Source organism: Elgaria multicarinata, chromosome 2, assembly GCF_023053635.1.
Source record: "Elgaria multicarinata webbii isolate HBS135686 ecotype San Diego chromosome 2, rElgMul1.1.pri, whole genome shotgun sequence".
In the NCBI taxonomy this organism is placed as follows: domain Eukaryota; kingdom Metazoa; phylum Chordata; class Lepidosauria; order Squamata; family Anguidae; genus Elgaria; species Elgaria multicarinata.
This window is the reverse complement of record NC_086172.1, coordinates 54,623,460-54,644,544: the sequence shown is the minus strand read 5'-3', so window position 1 is coordinate 54,644,544 and position 21,085 is coordinate 54,623,460. Positions and strand designations below refer to the sequence as shown.

Here is a 21,085-nt window from a genome sequence, read left to right as displayed (position 1 = left end):
CAGAACCATGGGAGAATGTATGAAATTATCATTTTAGTCCATAATTGACAGAAGTGTAAGTGACAAATTTTGAAGTTCAGTAGCTAATCAAGACGGCCCCCATTGCCACACACCAAATACATAGGCAGGATTAGCCCTATTCAGACATTGCATACCAGTAGAACAGGGTTGCAATGCAAAAAAAGCTGCAAGGCAGGGCTGCAAGGTACAAATAAATTACTGTTTGCTGTTAGATAACAATCTATCTATAATTGTATGCATATATATGATGACGACAATCTAAAGCACTTATAAATATGTTTCTTAAAAATGTTGCTCTGTATACAGCAGAGAGTTACAGCTCAATCCTACCCAAGGTTACTCAGATGAATATGATTTTCACTGTTTTTATATTGTTCAATGGACTCACTCCCAAGTTATCCAACCCAATGCATGTTTATTCAGAAGTCTCAACTTCTAATAGCTGCTCAGATACTTTAGTTGCAAAAGGTGCACCAAAAAAGCTGCCAACTCGACCTCAATGTTGTTGCAATATTTGGTCTGGGTAGTTCATTGCCCCCATCATAGCCTGAAATAACGGGGCAAACCAACTTGTCCTGCAGCACTTGTATGAATGCTCATGTAGAAAACCCTTAGCAACCCCATAAATTTAAACTGGAATAAAGGGTTCAGAAATGGAATTAGACATCCTCCCCTTGCAAGCCCTTTGTAGCCATGACTAAGGATCTGAACAGAAGCCAAGCTATCTGGAAGCACAATCCAATGGGTATGGTTGCTACTCATTCATAATTGTTATGGATTTGTCTGTTTTAGATGTTTTTTAAACAAAGAGCTCTTCTAGCACAAACCAAAGCAAACCACCCAAAATATGTTGTTTCGTAAGTATATATATATCCGTATTTATTAAAGCAGTATGACTGTTCCAATTGATTTATACAGTAGCAAATGACTCAATTTGCCAGTTTAAGACCACCAACTAATGATAGGACACATACGCAAGGAGGAAAGAGGAGCACAGTGCAATCCTATGCATATGTCCTCAGAAATAAGTCCCATTAAGTCAATGGCATTTACTCATCCGTAACTGTGTATATGATTATAGCCTAACAGAAGAATCCTACATATGTCTACTCAAAAGTAGGCCCCATTGTCTTTATATGTGCACAATTTTATACATGTCTGTTCAAAAGTATGTCCTATTCAATTCAATAGGCCTTGCACTCAGGGAAATGGGAATAGGACTATAGCCAAAGAGTCTTCAAGGCACAATCCTATGCATGATTTCACAGAAAGAAGTCCTTCATCTCCTAGAATCCCCCAGCCAGCATGGGTGGCTGTTGCATGCAGCCATTGTCGGGACTTTTTTCTGTCCAAACATGTATAGGATTGCGCCTTTAACCGCCCAACACAAAGGCAGCAATCGAACACTTGAGAGAAAGCCAGCCCCGCTACTTCCGAGTAAAGCAGTAGGCTCGGGCTGCACACCACTCTCGGAGTAAGCCTTCCTGAACTCCGTGGGATTTGCCTCCAAGTAAATAAATACGCGTAAGATTGGACTGTGTAGCACCTCCGCTCAGCTTTGCGCTGAACCCTGCCTTCCTCAGCGCCTGCAAAGCGCCAAGACTTTAAAGCCCTGCAGCCGGCCCTGGCCCGGCCGAGGGGGTGGAGTTGAGCTAGAGACGGGAGCGGAACCTAGGCCCGTTCGAGCTGAGCCTTTTCTTTCCTCTTGCGCCGACTGGCTAGAGCGGACTGCCAATCAAATCGAGGCAAATCACGCTCTCTCTTTTCTTTTTCTTTTTTTTCCTGCGGCGCGGGCGCGCGCGCACACCCACCCACGAAGTGGCAGCTGTTGGGACTGGTTGAGCCGAGAAAAGAGAGCGCGCAGGCGCGTGCGCGAGGCAGGGAGTTTAGGGAGGAGGGGGGGAAGGGAGGGAGTTAAAAAAAAAAAAGCGAGGTGGAGAGGAAACAAAAACAATCGCCCGGGCGCCGCCATCTTGGGTCCGTTCTCCACACCACGCAAGTGAATGGGTAGCTATGAAATTACCACAGGGGCGCAGCAAGGTAGGGAGGGCCGTTCAGTGCTGCCAGCCGGGCCTGGAGGGCGATAAAAACGGATCTTTCTCCCTCCTTCTCTTCTTCTTTTCCTTCCGTCGCCGTCCTGAGGAAAAATCTAACCTTGGCCCTTCCTTCTTCTCGGCAGCTCCTCAACTTCATTATCGAGGGCACAAAGTTGGGCTCCGCCGCGTTTACGCCGCCGCCAGCCAGGAGACCGGCGGGCTGGACCTAGGAGCAGCAGGTTCTTCGCAGCCTGGGAAGAAGAGCTAGGAAGAGGGGGAAGAAGAGAGCTTTCTCGTCTGTCCGTCCGTCCGCCCGCCTCTCCCCCACCTCCCTCCTCTCTCTCTCTCTCTCTGCACAAGGCTCGCCTGGTCTACGTTGTGTGGGAGGCACAAGAGGGAGAGAAAAAGGCGAGCAAGGATTGACCAGGCTCCGTGCCCTTGCCCGCCCCGCTGTCGTCTACTCGCTGCGGGTGTGAAGAAAAGAAGGGAGGAGGAGAAGGAGGGAGGAGAAGTAAAGCAAAAGCCAAGTTGGATCACGTACGGAGGGTCCTCCTGCATCTACAGCGACCGAAGGGGGGTGGGGGGGACTCTGTGGCAAATGTTGAACCCATGAAGAGTTGGAAGGAAGAGGAAAAGAGAGGTGTGGTGTCTGCACATGTATCAAGCTTTGAACAGCATAGTATAAGCCAAGGAGAAAAGATCTTGCCTGCCTGTCCACCAGCCTGGCCGTTCGAGAAGACCGATTTGGCCGTATCTGATCACCATGGTTATAAAGCATTGCTTCACCCATTTTTGAGACCTCTTAGGCTACCACTACAGGAAAGATTTTTCCCAAGCCTCTTGAGTAGGATTTTTCTTTTCTTTTTTTAAGGAAAGTATTTTTAGAACGTTGAAAAAAATCTCCTACCAACCCCCTCCTCTACCAGCTTGAAACAGCATTGCTTTCCCATCGCCTCTTGGCATTTTCGTGTGGTTTTAAAATACCAAATATGAGGGTATTTTAAGTATAGAGTTGGGGGAGGGTCATACAGATTGGTGGAGTTCTGTAAAGAGTTTGAAACTTATTGAAGGCGAAGTGAGGATGTGAAATGTTCAATCTACCCTTTGAGTGGGCAAAAGATCATGATAGTAAAAAGGGGTTGAATAGGCAAGTGGTAATCATCTTTCATTGATTTGATAAGGAAGAACTAGAGAGTCCTTACATTTGTGGTTTTGTGGAGCACAGATAATAAGCTCTTGTTGCTGCCCTGTCCTTTCCTTGTTGGTTGCTCTCAGCATTTATTAATAGGAAACCTCAGTGTTTCACAGATTGTTTTTAAGATTTTTTTTTTTAAAAAACGAATGGATTAGTTTACTATTGCTCGTTCCATCGAAGGCATGTTTGTGTTGACACTTGAAACTAAGATGGAACTATTTCTCACCCAGACACTACATGCTGTAAAAGAAGCGTGAAGACGAAAGTATTGTTTACCAATATCTGTGCGTCTTGCCTCCTTCCAGCACCCATGGGGGATATCTTACAGATTTCAAAGTGAAGAAAACAATGTATTATGCTTCAAGACATTTATTTGCTTAACACTCAACTACTCTACTGTTGATCCTTTGAACGGGGTACTTAATTGTTTTTATGAATAGTTTGTACAGAAGCCACCGTTTGTACAGAAGCCAAATGACTCGTGTGTTCTCAAATATATACATCCCTTTACTGGAGGAAGAACTGGATAGACTGAGAGTATAGAAATCTGATTTCACTCTTGTGGACGTATTACTTTCCAAACATGTTACTACAGATAACTTTAATGAAGTGAAAGAGGGATTTTCATATTTGGAAGACCCAGGAAGCTGGATATACAGAATTTCTTCATATTGATTCTAACTATTTGGAAAATGGGAGCTGCTACAAAGTTGGTGTTTGCTGTTTTTCTTATCTCTTGTTCGTCAGGTAAGTACATGGTTTTCTTCTCTATTAACTTCTCAGCATTCTAACATCCTCAACAGTGCATTTTAATATCACTTATGAAATTACAAATGCAAATTCAGGTTTTTGCACACAGTACTTTTTGTTTATTTTCTTTAGAATACCAAAACTGAATGTTGCTACTTCTTAAAGTTTTGTCTTGAACAAATTTTGCAGTTTATCAGTGTGCAAGCTAATAATGTGGGAGTGTTATAAAGGAATGGCAAAATGTATTCAGATTTATAATAACTTGCCAGGAAGTTCACTGTAATACTCACAATTTAACAAAGTTGTTTTGTAAATTCAGTAGTATGGTGGGTTTTTTAATGAAAGTTATGAAATAGTACAAATGGTCATGGGGGAAAGGTAGACCCTTTAAAATGTTATTTTTAGTTTAGGTTTGCTTGTTTTTCTATATCCACCTAATGGTAAACCCATGGGTTTGCAACACATTTTCTTTATAAGAAATAAGTTGATCAGATTTTTGTTACAGGAAAATAGTTTTCTGGGCAGCAACCAGTGGTTGGAGGAACTCTTTGTTTTGTACTATGACCAGCTAGTAATGGGTCGGATGATTGCTCTTGATTCTCGGGTCTGTAGTTAAAATAGAGTATGTGTTCTATTGTTAATTTTCTTGGCTATATAGATCCAGTGTTAATTGAAAAGTGAAATAGATTTTATAATTGAATTGTCAGATGCATCTGGTTATGATTTCACTTCTTTTTCAATCGTTAGCTCCTGCTCTCCAGCAGTAGTGTAGTATGTGTAAGATTTTGCTGAATGGTACACTTTCTTGTGGTTATTAAATGGATACAGTCTAGTCTTGTGTCTGTAATGTTATTGATCTGTTCCGTGTGGGCTGACTGTGCTGTGAAATGGCGATCAGTACTAAAGAGTGAACAAGCTGAATTTTGTTTAAAGGGGAGAATAGCTAAGCGAGCCATGGTTTTGCATACCAGTTCTATCAAATTAAAAGTTATATTAATTTTAATAAGTGAGACATTGTTTGGTAAACGCAACTATAAGTCTTCTAGCTTTTCCTATAACATGTTCAGAATATTCAGTTCCTAAACTTTTTGCTTTTAAATGTAAGATTTCAGATTGCATTTCTTTACACCTCCTCATTCCTATTTGCATTTTATCAATTCTACTCAGGTTCTGTTTTCAATCCCTTCTTTCAATACTTAAACATAATTCCAGTGACTAAAGGGGATGCACTCTTAATCAACCTCCAACTTTCAACCAGATCCTAAATATGTTTACATGATAGTAGGTTCCATCTGTGTTCCAATGGAGCTTCCTTCCTGATTAAGTATGCATAATCTTACAACCTTTGAGACTATCCCTATGTGGAGTTTGCCTAGTTTATGTATTTGGCAGTAATATATTGAAGCTACATGCAGACAGCAGCTCACAGTAATGCATGGTTGTAAGTATAACTGTTTTGTAATTGAAATGATAAAATATAGAACTGATTGGTAAAAACACTTAAGACTGGCCATATAAAAAGACTCCCAATGGAGTAGACCAGCCTTTTCCATCCTGGTGCCCTCCAAATGCTTTGGTCTACAATACCAAGATAAGTTATTGAGATATTTGTGTACTACCTCTGGCTTTGTTATTTGTACTCTACAATTCCTTCCTCCCTATTAGATCCAGTGCTTTGCTGAAGAAATAGTGTTCACTCCCACTTTATGAATATAGAGAAAAAGAAATTACCATTTCTCTTGCTTTCTTTGTGCCAACTGTAAAGGTATAGTTAAAACATATTAGAGAGGCCCATAGAACCCAGTGTGATTTTCTTCTGAGTAAATATAATATAGGATGCAAAAGAGTAGGTTTGAGACATCACCTTCTTAACAGTAATTACTCAATATGCATAACAAGTGATCTTTTAAGGATAGTCTTAAGGGATGCTTTGAGCAATAATTTAAATCTGCTTTAAAACAAGCACACACTGGGAGATCATTAAAAGGCTATTGGAAACTCATGGTGCCTTAGAGAGGACAACTTTTAAAATTAATGTTGGGAGAATGTCAACAGAAATGATAGCTGCCTCTTAACTAGTAATCCTTTTAGCAATGGAGTAGAAGTCTTATCTCATAGACCAGCTATTTAATACAGTAAATAGCTGGAAATTCAGAAGATTTAAAACAAACTCTTAAAATAAATTCTTGCCTTATGTTACTTAATGTAAAGTGGCTTGTTTGTTTTTATAAGGCATGTTGGTAGTTGTCTAGCCTGAAAGTTGTAGGAGGCTAAACTTGAAAATGGTTTTCTAGTTTTTATTTAAAAACTTATGTTTAAGACAGCCTTCTTATTTTATAGGTGATCCTTTCATTATTAAACTTTTCAGAGAATTACCATTTAAATTTCACCAAAGGCAGTGTCAAGTTCTTGGGAATGCCTTGTGTGAAGTGGAGAAGGAAGTTGATCTTATCAAGAAACCATGTTCTTTTGTCTACTGCATGGCATAGTTGTTAAAGGATTTGATTTTACTACAGAATAATAGTTAATATTCAGAGCCAAGCTCTGGAAGAGCTAAAGAAAATAAGACAAGATAGAATCCTTTAGTAGAGTATACAAAATGGGGCAGCTTTTTATTGCTTACCTTGACAATAATTAAGATTCCTATCACCAGCTCTAGAGCATGAACTACTTGGCTATGGTTGTCATAGACTTGTCTCCAAGAGCATGATCTTGAATCTCCTAACATATCACAGTTGAATAGCCCATATATAGCCTAATGCATATCTAATAAACTGATTATAGAGCAAGAGTAAAATATTACAGTTTTGATTAGCAATGTGCAATTTTGTTTTGAATGTTCTATGAAAATCTGAGGTGTAAAAACAAAACTTGAGACAATATTTCGTTGCTCTCAGATGTCATGTAATTCTTGCCTAATGAAGTTATGTATGTTGAAGTTGCTTTTAGAAACCACTGTTTTTGCAATAGCACTCAAAGCACGCTGTGATTTCAAAGATTACTAAATTATGGTTGCCACTGAATTGTCAAACTGAGTGTGATTTTGCTCTTCTGTGTCAATAAACATTGAAGGTGTAGTTTTGGGTCAGGGTTCATACAAGGTAAAACATTAATATATTGTAGCTGTAATGGAAACCATCATGGTATCAGATTTGTTTTAATAGAATTGGGATTCAGATTTCAGTTTTTAAAAATGGCTTAAGTAACTAAAACTATTGCCTCTGCTTGTTACGCTGGGTAGACTATTTTAACTCAAAATGTAAACCTTAGCTTTATTATTTTTTTTAATTAAATTTATATATTTATTTATTAAATTTATATACTGCCATAGCCAAAGCTCTCTGGGCAATTTACAAAAGTTAAAAGCAGTGAAACATTTTAATTTTGTTAGCGTATGTAGCTGCTTGCTGAAAATTCTGATTTGAAAGATGTATCCATTTTCCAAATAATTTTAAAATGCTTTACTTTGGTATTTTATTGAAGGTAAAATATGATGTGGCAACAAATACATCGTGTGGATGTCCTTAAGCTTGACAAGCTGCTTACTTTCCTATCTCCCCCTCCCCATGGAAACTGCTAGGCAGCCTAGCATTGTTTTATCCTGGTTAAATTTGGGAGAAGCTCAAAACAGTTTCTCTTTTATTAGAATGTAAGCCTAAGCGGCAGTGTCTTGCTATTTACTGTTTTACTCTGTACAGCACCATGTACATTGATGGTGCTATATAAATAAATAAATAAATAATAATAATAATAATAATAATAATAATTTTTGACTTGGGCTAGAATCTTGCACATGCTTACCTGTAAGTATGCCTCACTGAATACCATGAGGCCCTCCTCCAGATGCCTCAACCAAATAAGTTGAGAGGGCCTTTTTTAGTGATAGCCCTCTGTCTGTGGAAGGGCCTTCCCAGAGATGCACGCCTGACACCTATGTTATGGTCTGGTTTTAGTGTGTTTAGTTCACTGTACTTTATTGCTGCTGTTTTTATATGCTGGAGTATTTTTACTCTATCCTGCAGGTTTTATCTTGGTTTTATGTGCTGTTTTTATTTTATTGTTTGTATCTTGTATTTTTAATGTACACTGTCAATAGAAATTGGGTTATTGGGCAATTTCAAAGTCAGATAAATAAATAAATAAACACATAGAATTGCACTATTAATGATGCTTGCTGTGACAGGGTTGCATTATCTCCTTTTTATAGTACTGTGACGTAGTAGCTCCAAAAGAAGAAGACAAGATAATAAGGAAATCTAAACTTGCTCTTCTTTCAGCTCCTATGATTTTACTGGTCTCACTTTTGGAGGGAAATGCTGGTTGTTAAGCAATTGGAGTGAATACCAGGCTACTAGATGCTAATGTATTATCATAATCAGCTGGTAAACACAATTTTCTCTCAGATGCTTTTGCATGGGTATTTTCCCTCCAATTCTCTTATGCCCCCCCTCCAATATTGATACTTGCAAGAAAAAAGACTTTTGTTGGCTCTTGAATATAAATTTGAAGTAGTTAATTGATACTAATTTCTAAATTACCATTTCTTGTCTAATCACATACTTGTATTTATAATATCCAGTCACGACCCATGCACGATAATGATATTATTCAAAACTATATGAACTAATTGGAATGTTCTGGATTGTGGTGTTTCCATTGTGGCTTCAGGGCTGCAATGGATTCTGTGAGAGAAATAGAATGTCACACAGTGTGCATGTCTTGTTTGATTTTGAACATTGGCAATGCAGCAGGATAAGCTGCTTGTTCCTCAAATGTCTTCATTTCAGAAAATACTTAGGCTTACACTCTGCACATCTTGATTGGAGTTATTGAAGTATTTTGGTTCTTTAGATACAGCACATAGTGCAGGTATTTTAGCGCTGTCAGTTTCAGAACTGTGCAATGTCTGTTGAAGAAATCTATATTTAAACAAGCCTTCATTGACTAATTAGCCATGATTTTAATGGGACTATGATTTTAATGCTTTAATTTGTTGTTATCTCTATCTCCTCTTCATTCACCACTAATATATTATTGCATGTGGGGTGGTATATAAATCTTGTAAATAAATAATTCAGAATTTTTATTACTGCTCTTGTTTTCTCCAATCAGGAACACAATATGGTAGTTGCTGGGACTCATGAAAATCTGATTAGCCAGTCATGAAACTGGCTCAAGCCTTCACTTTGTAGCACAGCATGACATTGCACAACTTTGCAATGCTTGGCAGTACTACTTGGCAATAGTTTCGCTTCTCTGTTATGATTTGGTGCCAGAATAGGGCACTGGGTCTTGGGCAGTCCCACAAGGTCCCATCTTTTCTATAGTGCTCTTTAGCTTCTATATGCAGCGGTTGTAAGAGATCACTTGTCAGTTTGGATTGCTGTGTCATCAGTATGCTGATGACTCCCAGCGCTACTTTTATTTCCAGTAAATCCAGGAATATTGGTTCAGTCTTTTAAATGAATGCCTGAATATGGTTATAGACTGTATTGAGGGTTAAGCATGTTATGGTAGCTCAGCTCTAGGTCTGAAAATGATTATCTAAATTGGTTCATCTGGCTTATATGGGCTTTGATACTGAAACCTTGATTGCCCTAGTGGGCCACTTGTACCCAAGAGGTGGGCAGGGGAGTATGAAGTTTCATTCAATACCACTGGACATAGTATTGTTCTGAGGTTACTTCTTGCAAAGTGATGGTGATGAGTACCATTCTTCCAGTGACTTGTTAATTCCTCAAATGATAGTTACCTCTACTTTTCTAGATCACAGGAGCTATCAGCCATAACTTAGTTTGCCTGTTTTGTTCAGATCCAATAAATTTACGACAGCAAGCAAGAAAAGTAGAGGCAAAACAAAGTCAATTTCATCCCTTATCTGAATCTCTATATGAATGTTCCCAGCTTCCCTTTAAACTGAACAAGTGTATGTGGGACAAGCTGGAACCCTGTTAATTCCAGCAGGAAATCCTCAAACAATAGACTATCGGCATCCTCTGCATGTCAGGAATGATCAAAACCACTAAAGAGCAGACCAGGGCACACTTACATGAGAATAAATTCCATTGAAAACAGTAGAATGCACATATAAGTCATGTATAAGATAATGTTGTAGATTCACAAATACTTGCAGTTTACATCATAAACATCTGCAAGACCTAAGCAGCATGGATTGAGTTAAATCAAGGCAATGGGCTGGTTCACACAATCGAACAGATGTGGCATGTGCCGATTGACCATTTTAAATATTCGCTGCCTGGCTGTGGCTTGTTGTGTCACGTGAACCCTGGTGGTGGAGTTGTGTGAGTGTATGGCCTGTTCAAGGGTGATGTGAGGGTTTTTTAACCTTCGAACAATCCCTGCTGCTTGTGTTCATATGATATGACAAGCTGCGGCTGGGTGGTGAATATTGAAATCCCACACGGCATGTGCCGCAACCCACTTGGCTATTTTGATCCTGTGAATCAGGTTAATGTAAACCATTGGTTTAAATCAAATTAAAAGGACAATTTCCAACCTTCTAATGCATATATTTATAATTTTTGGTACAGTGAGAACCTATATCTGCAAATAAAAATACTGCCATTATTATGTAGCAGCATACTATAGAACCTTTGGTCATGTAGCCCTCATGCCTTTTACATTGAAAAAAGACTATCTGTTTAAGGGAACAATGGTAAAAGTATGCATTTCTACTTGGCTCTCTATACAAAAGTAAATTGCCAGAAGTTTTATAGAATCAAGAGATGGTGGTTATGTTTCCTCTATGACATGAAGTAAACGTTTGTATTGTGTGTCTGACAATCAAAACATTAAATATTTGCATAATAAAACAATGTCCTATTGTATCATTTATATTTATACATAAGTGTTTTACCTCAAATGTCACATTTTTACCCTTTGTTTTACTTTAGAAAAGCAGGCTTTAACTCAGCAGTTCAGCTCAGTGGAACATACCAAAGCATGGCTAAGGAAGAAGTTTAAATCTGGTTTGGGATCATGCCAGAATTGAAAGCAAACCATGGTTGGTGATTGGTTAGCCAACCACAATAGGAAATCATGGTTTGAACTGTTGGCAAACCTTATTTTGTATTACTACTTGGTGTAATGTCTGAATAGACAGGTCATGTTATGGTCATCACTGTGCCTCCAGAAGCTATTCTACTTTGGAGACCAAAGTAAACTTACAAGGCTGAGTGATGAGAGGATGGACAATAAAAGCAGGCAAGCAGTTTTAAATAATGATTTTCCTATTTATTTTGGCATGTGCAGTTCAATGTAAACTAGTGTAAAATGATGCCAAAAATCTTATCTTCACATATATATGCTGATGCAGGTCTGTGCTGGTTGATGGTGGATAGCTTGATAAAAATGCCAATCTAGTCTGTGGCTTTTGTGAAGAAGGCAATTTCCATGTTGGGGATCATTAAAAAAGGAATTGAAAATAAAAGTGCCAATACCATATTGCCCTTGTACAAATCTATGGTGTGACACTTGGAATACTGTTTATAGTTCTGATTGCTGAACCTCAAAATGGCTATTGTAGAGCTGCAAATGTTAAGAACTCTCTTTCAAAATCATTATAAACTAGACTTTACAATTTCATTCCTGTTCTCTCTTGCCCTGGCAAGTGACCAGTCATGAACATGGTCCCACATTCCTTTCCTGCATGGAGTTGAGAGGGGCAGAGACATCTCCCACAGTTTGAAGACTTCCAAAGCTCAACACAAGATGACCTGGTTTGCATGATGAGTGGTGGTGCCCACAGGCACTTTACATATTCAACCTCAGTGTGATTCCAGCGGGAGTTACGCTAGAGCTAAACAACCCTTGGATGTTTAAATAACCCATGGTCTGTTCTAGGGTTATGTGAGTGTTCTTTAACCCTTGCTAACTCATGCTTGCCAGGTTAGCACAAGGGTTTGATATGCAAAATGCTGGCTGCACACACTGCAGGCTCACTGTGGATTAAAAACCACACAGTGGGCTGTCATGTGAACTGGCCCAATTATCTCCACCCAGCTTTCTAGTTCCAAGCTGGAGAGGAACCACGAACTGTGTGATGGACACTGGCAGTGCTCTAAGGTAAGCCTCTATCCCTGGCAACAAATAAAACCCAACATTTCCTTCTGAAGTCAGAAGGATGCCTTCTTCCACCTCTAATTTGGAACTGGAGGAGGCCAAGGAGGATTCCCACTATTCCACCAGGGCAACTGTGAGGATCCTGCCCACACCCTTCCAGCACAAAATGTGTTGTTAGTGAAGGAGAATTGTCCATGACCTTGCATCGAGAGGCTATGTGAGGTCAGGAACCCAAAACCCAATCTTGTACATGTTTAATCAGACGTACTTAGGAGTAAGCCTTATTGAACATATGTAAGGTGTTCCATGTAGACATGTTAGATAAATGTTCTTCACCCAGGGACAGGATCCAATCAGCCCCAAAGCACGACTCCACACTTCAGCGACAGAGGGTTCAAAAGCGCTTTTTTGATTAGTAATCAAGGTCTGGTCTCTTGAAGGCGAGCAGTCACACACACACACAGGAGAAGTGTGAAGGGGAGAAGTATTCTAGAAGTTTTCTATTTGCATAGTGTAAATTCTCTATGTACTTTTAAGTTACCATGATTTAATTGTTAGACTGAACAATCTATTATGTAACATCATTTAAGAAATATTACGCATCAATGGGAAACTTGATTTAAATCAATTATTTAAACTGGCTGCCGAAGCTTCTGGGAGGGTCAATTTAAAATCACCTTGCTTTAAATCAATCCACCCAAGATGCTATCGGTGTGAGAAACTGCTAGAATTCTTGGGGATGTGGGAAGCATGGACCATAAGTTGCACTTGGAGTTAAGGAAACCACAACCTCTTTCTTTCCTATGCCACTGAAGAGTTGAATGCAGATTGCTTTAGAAAAGATTGGGCTGTGAATTTTCCAAATTCTGAGAGGTTTTTCCCCTGTGTACTATACTTTGTACACAAGTTTTGAACAGAACTTGAATCTACCTTAGTGATCTTTTATTGTACCTTCTGCTGTGTAATAAGATTCTGTGTTACTGGTCAAATGGTTAATTGCCATAATTGGAACACCAGATTGGTTTACAATGACTGAACTTTGATTTTTTAAAGAACATTTCACCATTTAGCTTCATTGGAAAATCCTGGGTTCTAAGGATTATGAGAGTGGAAGAAAAATACATTCTTATCCACTTTCTCCACACCATTCATAGTTTTATGAACCTCTATCTCATCCTCCCTGACTCATCTTTATTCTAAGCTAAAGTGTCACAAGGACTGAAACCTTTCCTCACAGGTGAGTTGCTCCAACCCCTTGATCATTTTGAGTACTCATTTCTTAACCCTACCTGAGTTCAGACACACACAGCTACCTTATTGACAGTGGGCAACCATATTTTGAATGAACTACAGTTTCTAAATGGCCTCCAAAACCAGTCCCCTGTGGATTGACTTTTAAGATGATTAATGTAACATGGATTCTGGTGACCAGGTTCTCTCAAGGAATCCATGCCACCTATGGTATTTTGTAGATAGCTGGTATAAATTGAAATAATGATAATAAAATAATGAAACATGTATAAAATGCATCTCTAGTCGTAGCCTCTGCCTATATATCTAGGAGCAGAGTTTAGTCTAGAAGCACACTCCAGTTGGTACCTGAATCTTAATGGCAGAATCGTTGAACCTCTTTCTGCCTGAGGGCCAAATTCAGTTTCAGAGAAGCTCTTGTGGGCCGTGTTCCAGTGGTTAGTAGGGCCAAAAATAGCAGCAAATCTTAAAGCGCTTACTGCTAGTAACTAAATCTTAGGAGAGGCATACCTTTTAGGATCATAAAAAGCTTGCAAAAGTCTGGAAACCATCAAACAATTGGTGGTTGGGGGAAAATCAGGAGTCACATGGTGATGTGGGGAAGAGATCATGGCCTTCTCGGGATCCTCAAATGGTCAGATTTGGCCTGCAAGCTTGAGGTTCAATATTCCTGCTTAATGGAGAGTGAGATTCCATCCAGAATAAGTAAATCCACCCATTCTAGACTGCCTTGGCCTCTAATCATGAAAGCCGTCTTACCTGGATTCAACCTCATTGTAACACTAACTCATTCCCTGATTGCCTCCAGCATCTGACCCAGGTCAGAAGTGAAACTTCAGCTTTTGCATCAGATGGTATTGAAAGAACTAGATATGATTAGCGTACTAATGACATTGCACTCTGGATAAATACTATTGGCATTTTTATACAGATGTTAAATAGCAAAAATTAGAATTTTGATAAACCACTTAAGTCCCATGGAGACTAACAATCTTCTTTGTGTTTTACATTCTCTAGTATATTTGGGGGATAGTGGGGGAATCCCAGAATTGAAAGAAAATATAACTAGAATAAAATATGAAATCTTTTAATATAGAGTTTTCCAAGATGACAAATCCAAATTAATTCACTTGCTTTTAGACAGAAATTACTTTTAAAGTCATATAAAAGGATGTACTCTGTGTAGTGATGGTGTCAAAATAAGCTTATTGTATCTGTACAATGCTGGCCGATCAGAACTCTTTCGGGTAGTCGGGGGCCTGTTTGGTACAGACCAAATAGGTCAGCAGTTGAAACACTCAAAATTCCTGTTTTAAACAGTTTGCATTGCATTTTTTTTCAGATAAAATTGTATCTGCTTGAATGCCATAGTTTTGACCATCTACGGCACTGTCTAGCCCTGGATATTTTTCAGACTGTCTATCCTGAGGATGTGGACAAGCTGCTTGGAAGCCTGACACATGCTCTTTAGATTCTTTCCCCTCCTGGCTAGTGAAATCTGCCAGGGCCAGACTTACAATATAGATACCTGAAGTTGTCAGTGCCTCATTAAAGAACATGGTATTTCCAACAATTCTGAAGGAAACGGTTCTGAAACCACTGTTGAAGATGCCAGGCCTAGATTAAGGACAAAAGTGATTGCACTGGACTTTATATAATGTGACTTGTGAAATTAGCTCTTGGGTTTAACTGTTTTGTAGTGTACTTGCAATCTTTACAGCTTCAGTGGCTGTATGGATTATTTACTTCAGTTTAAAGCCTTTGGCACTTAAGCACTTGACCATGGTATCCTTCTGGATCGCCTAAGGGAGTTGGGGCTTGAGGTTATTGGCTTGCAGTGGTTCTGCACCTTCCTCTCAGGGTGGGCCCAGATGGTGTTACTTGGGGATAGTTGCTCCTCGAAAAAGGAGCTGTTATGTGGAGTCCTCCAGGGCTCCATCCCATCCCCGATGCTGTTTAATATCTACATGAAACAACTGGGAGAGTTCATCAGGGGATTTGGGCCAGGTGTTATCAGTATGTTGATGACACCCAAATCTGTTTCTATGTAACATCTTCATCCAGGGAAGGTATGGCTCCTCTGAATTATTATTATTATTATTATTTATATAGCACCATCAATGTACATGGTGCTGTACAGAGTAAAACAGTAAATAGCAAGACCCTGCCGCATAGGCTTACATTCTAATAAAATCATAGTAAAACAATAAGGAGGGGAAGAGAATGCAAACAGGCACAGGGTAGGGTAAACAGGCACTGGGTAGGGTAAAACTACCAGTATAAAGTCAGAACAAAATCAAGTTTTAAAAGCTTTACGAAAAAGAAACGTTTTTAGCTGAGCTTTAAAAGCTGTGGTTGAACTTGTAGTTCTCAAATGTTCTGGAAGAGCGTTCCAGGCATAAGGGGCAGCAGAAGAAAATGGACGAAGCCGAGCAAGGGAAGTAGAGACCCTTGGGCAGGCGAGAAACATGGCATCAGAGGAGCGAAGAGCACGAGCGGGGCAATAGTGTGAGAAGTCTGTACTCTGAAGTCTGTAATGGGCTGGATGAGGGAGAGCAAACTGAAGTTGAATCAGGGCAAGACAGAGGTGCTCATTGTGAATGGTCCTAATTCAGGAATTGAGGTATGTCAACCAGTACTGGATGGGGTAGCACTCCCCTTGAAGGTCCCTCATGACTCGGCCTTGCTCCTGGTATCCCAAATGGAGACGACAGTGAGAAGCGCCTGTTACCAGCTTCAGCTGATATGCCGACAATGCCCATTCCTGGAATATGTTGACCTGGTAAAGGTGGTATGTGCACTGGTAACCTCTAGGCTTGATTTCTGTAATACACTGAATTATGTCTGCCTGCATATTCAGTTCAGGAACTTTAACTGATATAAAATATGGCAGCCAGGTTGGTTTCTGGGACATCCTCTGGAGACCATATAGCACTGGTTTTAAAATCTTTATACTGGCTGCCAATTCCTTTCTGGGCAAAATATAAAGTGCTGGTTCTTACCTTTATCTAGATCCAAGGTACCTTAAAGAACGCCTCCTCCCCATGTTCCAGCCTGCCATTTAAGGACCTCGGAGGGTCATTTGCTGCGACTGCCTTATATGAGATTGGCAGTCACATGCTAGAGGACGTTTCCCTTTGCCGTCCCTCAGCTGTGGAATGACCTGGTGGTTGAAATGTGCTTGCTGTCTTCTTTTAATGCCTTTAAGCAGACATTATAGATTCTTTTATTCTGGTAGGCCTTCCCTTTTTAGAATCTTATTGCTGACTCTTATATAGTGTTTTTATGCTGTATGGTTTTATTGATTGTTTTATCTTGTTTAAATTGTTTTATCTTGTTTAAATAGTTTTAACTTTGTGTGCTGTGTAGGGTATTCCGTATATAGGTGTGACATAAATTTTATTATTATTATTAATAATAATATTAATAATCACATTTCCATTCAGCCCCATCAATTGAATGGAAGCTGCTCATTAGCAATACTTCGTGTCCTGTATTGTCTGGTTAATGTTTGTCAATGTAATACTATAGTGTAGTTCAGGAATGTTCATTTTAAACATGCGTGGTTAACCTCTCTAGGCAGGAGATCTGGCCTGTAGAAGCTCGGGCTCCCTTTGCTGACCCCAACCACTCCACACCTAAGTTCCATGCCTGGCATGGAGACAGCCAGTGGCTTGGGGAGGAGCAGCGTGAAGGGGAACTCCCTTGTTATTTCTGTTCATGAATTGACAATAATAAGGGGCTGCACACTCTCCTGACCCTTGCAGAGCAAACTGCAAGCACTGCAAGAGTAGATTTTGCTGGTCCTTTTGCCTTCCATTTGCAAGGAAAGCAAAGAATGAGTGAAGTTAGGCTGACCACTAAGCCAGTGCTTACAGGAACTTGTACAAGCACTAGCCCAGTCCCTTTCCTTTGCGTCTCACTTGCTTCCCTATTTGGGTTGGTGTGTGACATGTAAAGGAAGTGCCCAGCCAGGTTGGCTTCACCCGCCCTGCATTCTCACCCTATAGTGAAAGACTCAGGGCAGATTAGCCTGGTATGATCTACAGGGCGCATCAGTTGGGTTGGTATTGCGACACATGGACATTCCCCAGTACGTTGGCTGAAGACCAAATGATATTAGTTTCCCTCCCCTGGTTTAAAACAAAACAAAGTAGGGATCCTTTGAACTGTGTATGAATATATTTATATTAAATGACACACATAAAGTAGGTTTACTAGGCAGCTTCTAATGAAAAAGTCCACATAAGTTACTAGCCTGCTGGGGGTTGGAAGAAATGATGAACAGTCACTCCTACAGGAGCCCTCTTCATTTCAGGGTTGAGTTCAGAGAGATGAGAGCACTCCATCCTTTCTCTGCCAGCCTACTTGCTTGCCTGCCTGAAATTCTTTCTCACCTATGGCTACCAGGCTTGTACTTAAATGCAAGAAGAGGCTGATGCTAGGGAAAGTGGAAGGTAAAAGGAAGAGGGGCCGACCAAGGGCAAGATGGATGGATGATATTCTGGAGGTGACAAACTTGACCTTGGGGGAGCTAGGGGTGGCAACGGCCGACAGAAAGCTCTGGCGTGGGCTGGTCCATGAAGTCACGAAGAGTTGGAAACGACTGAACGAATAAACAACAACAACATAATATATTCACTGCTTGTCTTGGTTGGAAAGGATAAACAATCCAGCTCCAACCTTTGGCTGCAAGCCAGTACTATCCATATATCTGCGCTGCACAATCCAGTAGTCGTGCTCCATTTCGAGGAATATGCTGAAGAGCTTATATCTCTATGTGACTCAGCTGATAAAGCCAAGCAATGCTCTATAAGGAATTTTAGAGAAATTTTCCTTATTTAATCTGTACAATATTTTTCTCTGTTACTACTCTACTGAAAATGGCTTTTTCTTTAAAAATAATACTGCATGTTCCATATTTTTATATTTGTTTGATCAGACTCAATTTTGAGAAAACCTATCTTGTACATCTGGGGAGGGCACCAGGTTGCCTAGTCTAGCTGTAGGTCATTTCCAAGATAATTTGGAATTGGATTTTCCATTATCTTTTTCCTCTGAGGAAAGATTTTGGGTATAGGTAAAAATAAAATTCATCAAGACATTTTAAAATCCATAAAATCCATCAAGAAATGCATCTGAACTTTTGTTCCCCTCTCTAATTGTAAAATGCTGGCATGTTTTGTTGTTGTTGTTTGCTAACTAGCTGTTTCAGGCCTTGGTCTTGCATATGTCTAAAAATGTTTACTTTGGATACTATATTTTGGGACAACCAGGTTCTCTATAGCACTCTACATAGATCTACATATGGGTGGGCATATGACTGTAGCATTATGAATTGAAGTTATATTAGTCATTCAAACACTTGTCTTTTTCATTATGGTCTGTGTGTCTCATATTTTACAAAACTTTTGGATTTAACCCATACAGAAGTGCACTTACAGCCTGGCCTAAACTTGGAATTAAATTCCAATAGAAAAGAACCCAAGTTTATTATCTTAGAATTTACTGCTATAATATCTACTCCGTTTGTCTTACATAATAAATAAGGAAAATTTTATGCGTCTAAAAAAAACAAAAGGGGCTAATCTGTAGAATAGTGCATTATACAAAATTTTCCTTATTTAATCTGTACAATATGGATATGCACATTTAATAAAAGTTTGTATAATGCTCTATTCTACAGATTATCTATTTTGGACATTCATATAGTGCAGTTTTTCTAACATACAAAGTTGTTTCAGTGCCCGAATTTTCTCAAGTTTCAGTTTAATTGCTTTAGACGGAAACCCAATAGACCTTCCTTTATTTGAGAGGCCGTTCTTACTTGCCCACCCGTGAGAGCAATTAGGTGGGTGATCATTTGTGAGAGGGCCTTCTCTGCCGTGGCTCCACACTTTTGTAACAAGCCCCCATTGGAGGTCTGCCATGCTTCATAATTGCAGGCTTTTAAGAAGGCGTTGAAAACATATTATTTTAATACTGTTGCTGCTATTGCCATTGTTGCTGGTTTTATTGCTATTTTGCTACGTTCTATTGTTTTTAATATTTAATTTTTATGTATTTTATTGTAAGCCGCCTTGAGAGGGCTTCTGCCCTGGATGGCTGCCAAGAAATATTTCATATAAATATATATTTTTAAAAAATTGTTGAACAGTTCTTTTATTTGGATCTAGAATACTAACACTTAAATAATTGCTAACTGTTCCTGATGTACTGGTTTCATATCCTTTCTATTCACTTATAGAAGTGCAGTGGGTGTTATGGATTTCTCTCTCAAATGCTTCATGTGGCTACAGAACTGTCATGTGTCTTAACCATAATATATTTAGTATTTTCTGTAGTGTAATCCTTCTTGCATGTACTTCTGTCCATGTAATATGATGTCACTTGCTCCTTGATAAATTAAAGCCAGAGGTAAGTTAATCATATCATCTTTGTGTTTGGGGAAAAAACAACACTTTTGTTCTCATGAAGAACAAAGTTAATCATATTTCTTTCCCTTTTGAATATTTAAATGTGGTGAACTGAACTGTATTTATGGAATCAAAGCTAGTAATGTTTCATTGTTTGAGAGAAAGATGTCAAGGGTTGCCTATTGTTTTGAAAGTAATTGATTAAATAATTTCAGAGTACTAGATTATTCATTGTCTTGCTTAGATGAACAATGTTGTTGTTGGTTACTTCTAGATTAGAGTACTGCAATATGGTTATGAGGGACTAACTTTGAAAACAGTTTGGGAAGTTCAGCTAGTGCAGAAAATGGTGGCTAGAGTTTTGACTCCCATCACCACTCTTCATTCAAAAATACTCTAGTTTTTTTCTTATTCAAATTTAGAGTCCTGTGGTTTACTTTTTTAACACCCTAAAGATGTTGAAACCAAAATACCTAAAGAACCACAACTTCCCATGTTAATCTACCCAAATATTCATGTCTTTAGCAGAGACACTGATCTGTGTCCCATCACCATCTGGCAGATGAGTACTTTGGATACCTGTTACTGATGAATCCCAGGATTTGGAGTTCACTTCATGGAAGATTAGTTTTTCTGCCTATTTGCACACCTTGAGATGCTAGATCAAGATACTGCTTTTTTATTTAGGTGAAAACTTAAATCTGTCCATATTCTTGCAGCATTTATATTGCTGCTTATCTGATTTTTTAAATTGCTTTATTTTATTTTATTTTAACTTCCTTTTGCTATGGTGATTAGCTACCTTGAGAGTTCCATTGGGATAGAAATACTTTTAGTGAAATGGTTGAACAGAGATTTTAACCTACATCTTCCTTGCCCATGTCACACATACTATCCACTATATCTCACTGCCTCAACCTTAATGTTGAAAATTAGGATTACCTCCTCTCGGTCACAGTGTTCAGAAAACTGCATTTTCACTTGTGCTCTCAACTGTAAAGGAATATTTATTTCACTGAACAATTGTGTGATACCTCTGAAATTATTGTTTTCTACCAATGTTGACATTTTAGCTAATTTTGAATGACAAATATAAACAGCTGACTTCAAGAACGTCTGGTGAAATCAGTTATAGCATTTTCCAAATACTGTAAACCAATATGTATCATCAAAATGAGACCCAAAAACCTGCAAATGAGTTTTGTTCAAATGTCTAAAACATTGCTCTACAGAAAATCTTAATCTCTGCGAGTAACCCCTTGTATCTTCATAGTGTACTTCTTTATACTTTCATCTTTAATCCCAACTCATGTGTTTTGCCTAAACTGTCCCCA

At 39.1% G+C, this 21,085-nt stretch overlaps 1 protein-coding gene across 2 annotated transcripts in view; it reads left to right on the top strand.

The window, feature by feature from the left end:
* Positions 1-1,810: 1,810 nt before the first annotated feature.
* The window catches only part of ACVR2A (activin A receptor type 2A), a 60,768-nt gene continuing 41,493 nt past the window's right edge, over positions 1,811-21,085 (top strand). Inside the window, exons 1-2 of one of the 2 annotated variants that reach the window (XM_063116571.1) lie at positions 1,811-2,061; positions 2,201-3,999. In XM_063116571.1, the coding sequence (XP_062972641.1) occupies positions 3,945-3,999 (55 nt within the window). In that variant the 5' untranslated portion in view covers positions 1,811-2,061; positions 2,201-3,944. Of the gene's footprint in view, positions 2,062-2,200; positions 4,000-21,085 lie in introns of those variants that run through there. The other variant, XM_063116572.1, reaches the window with a different exon arrangement.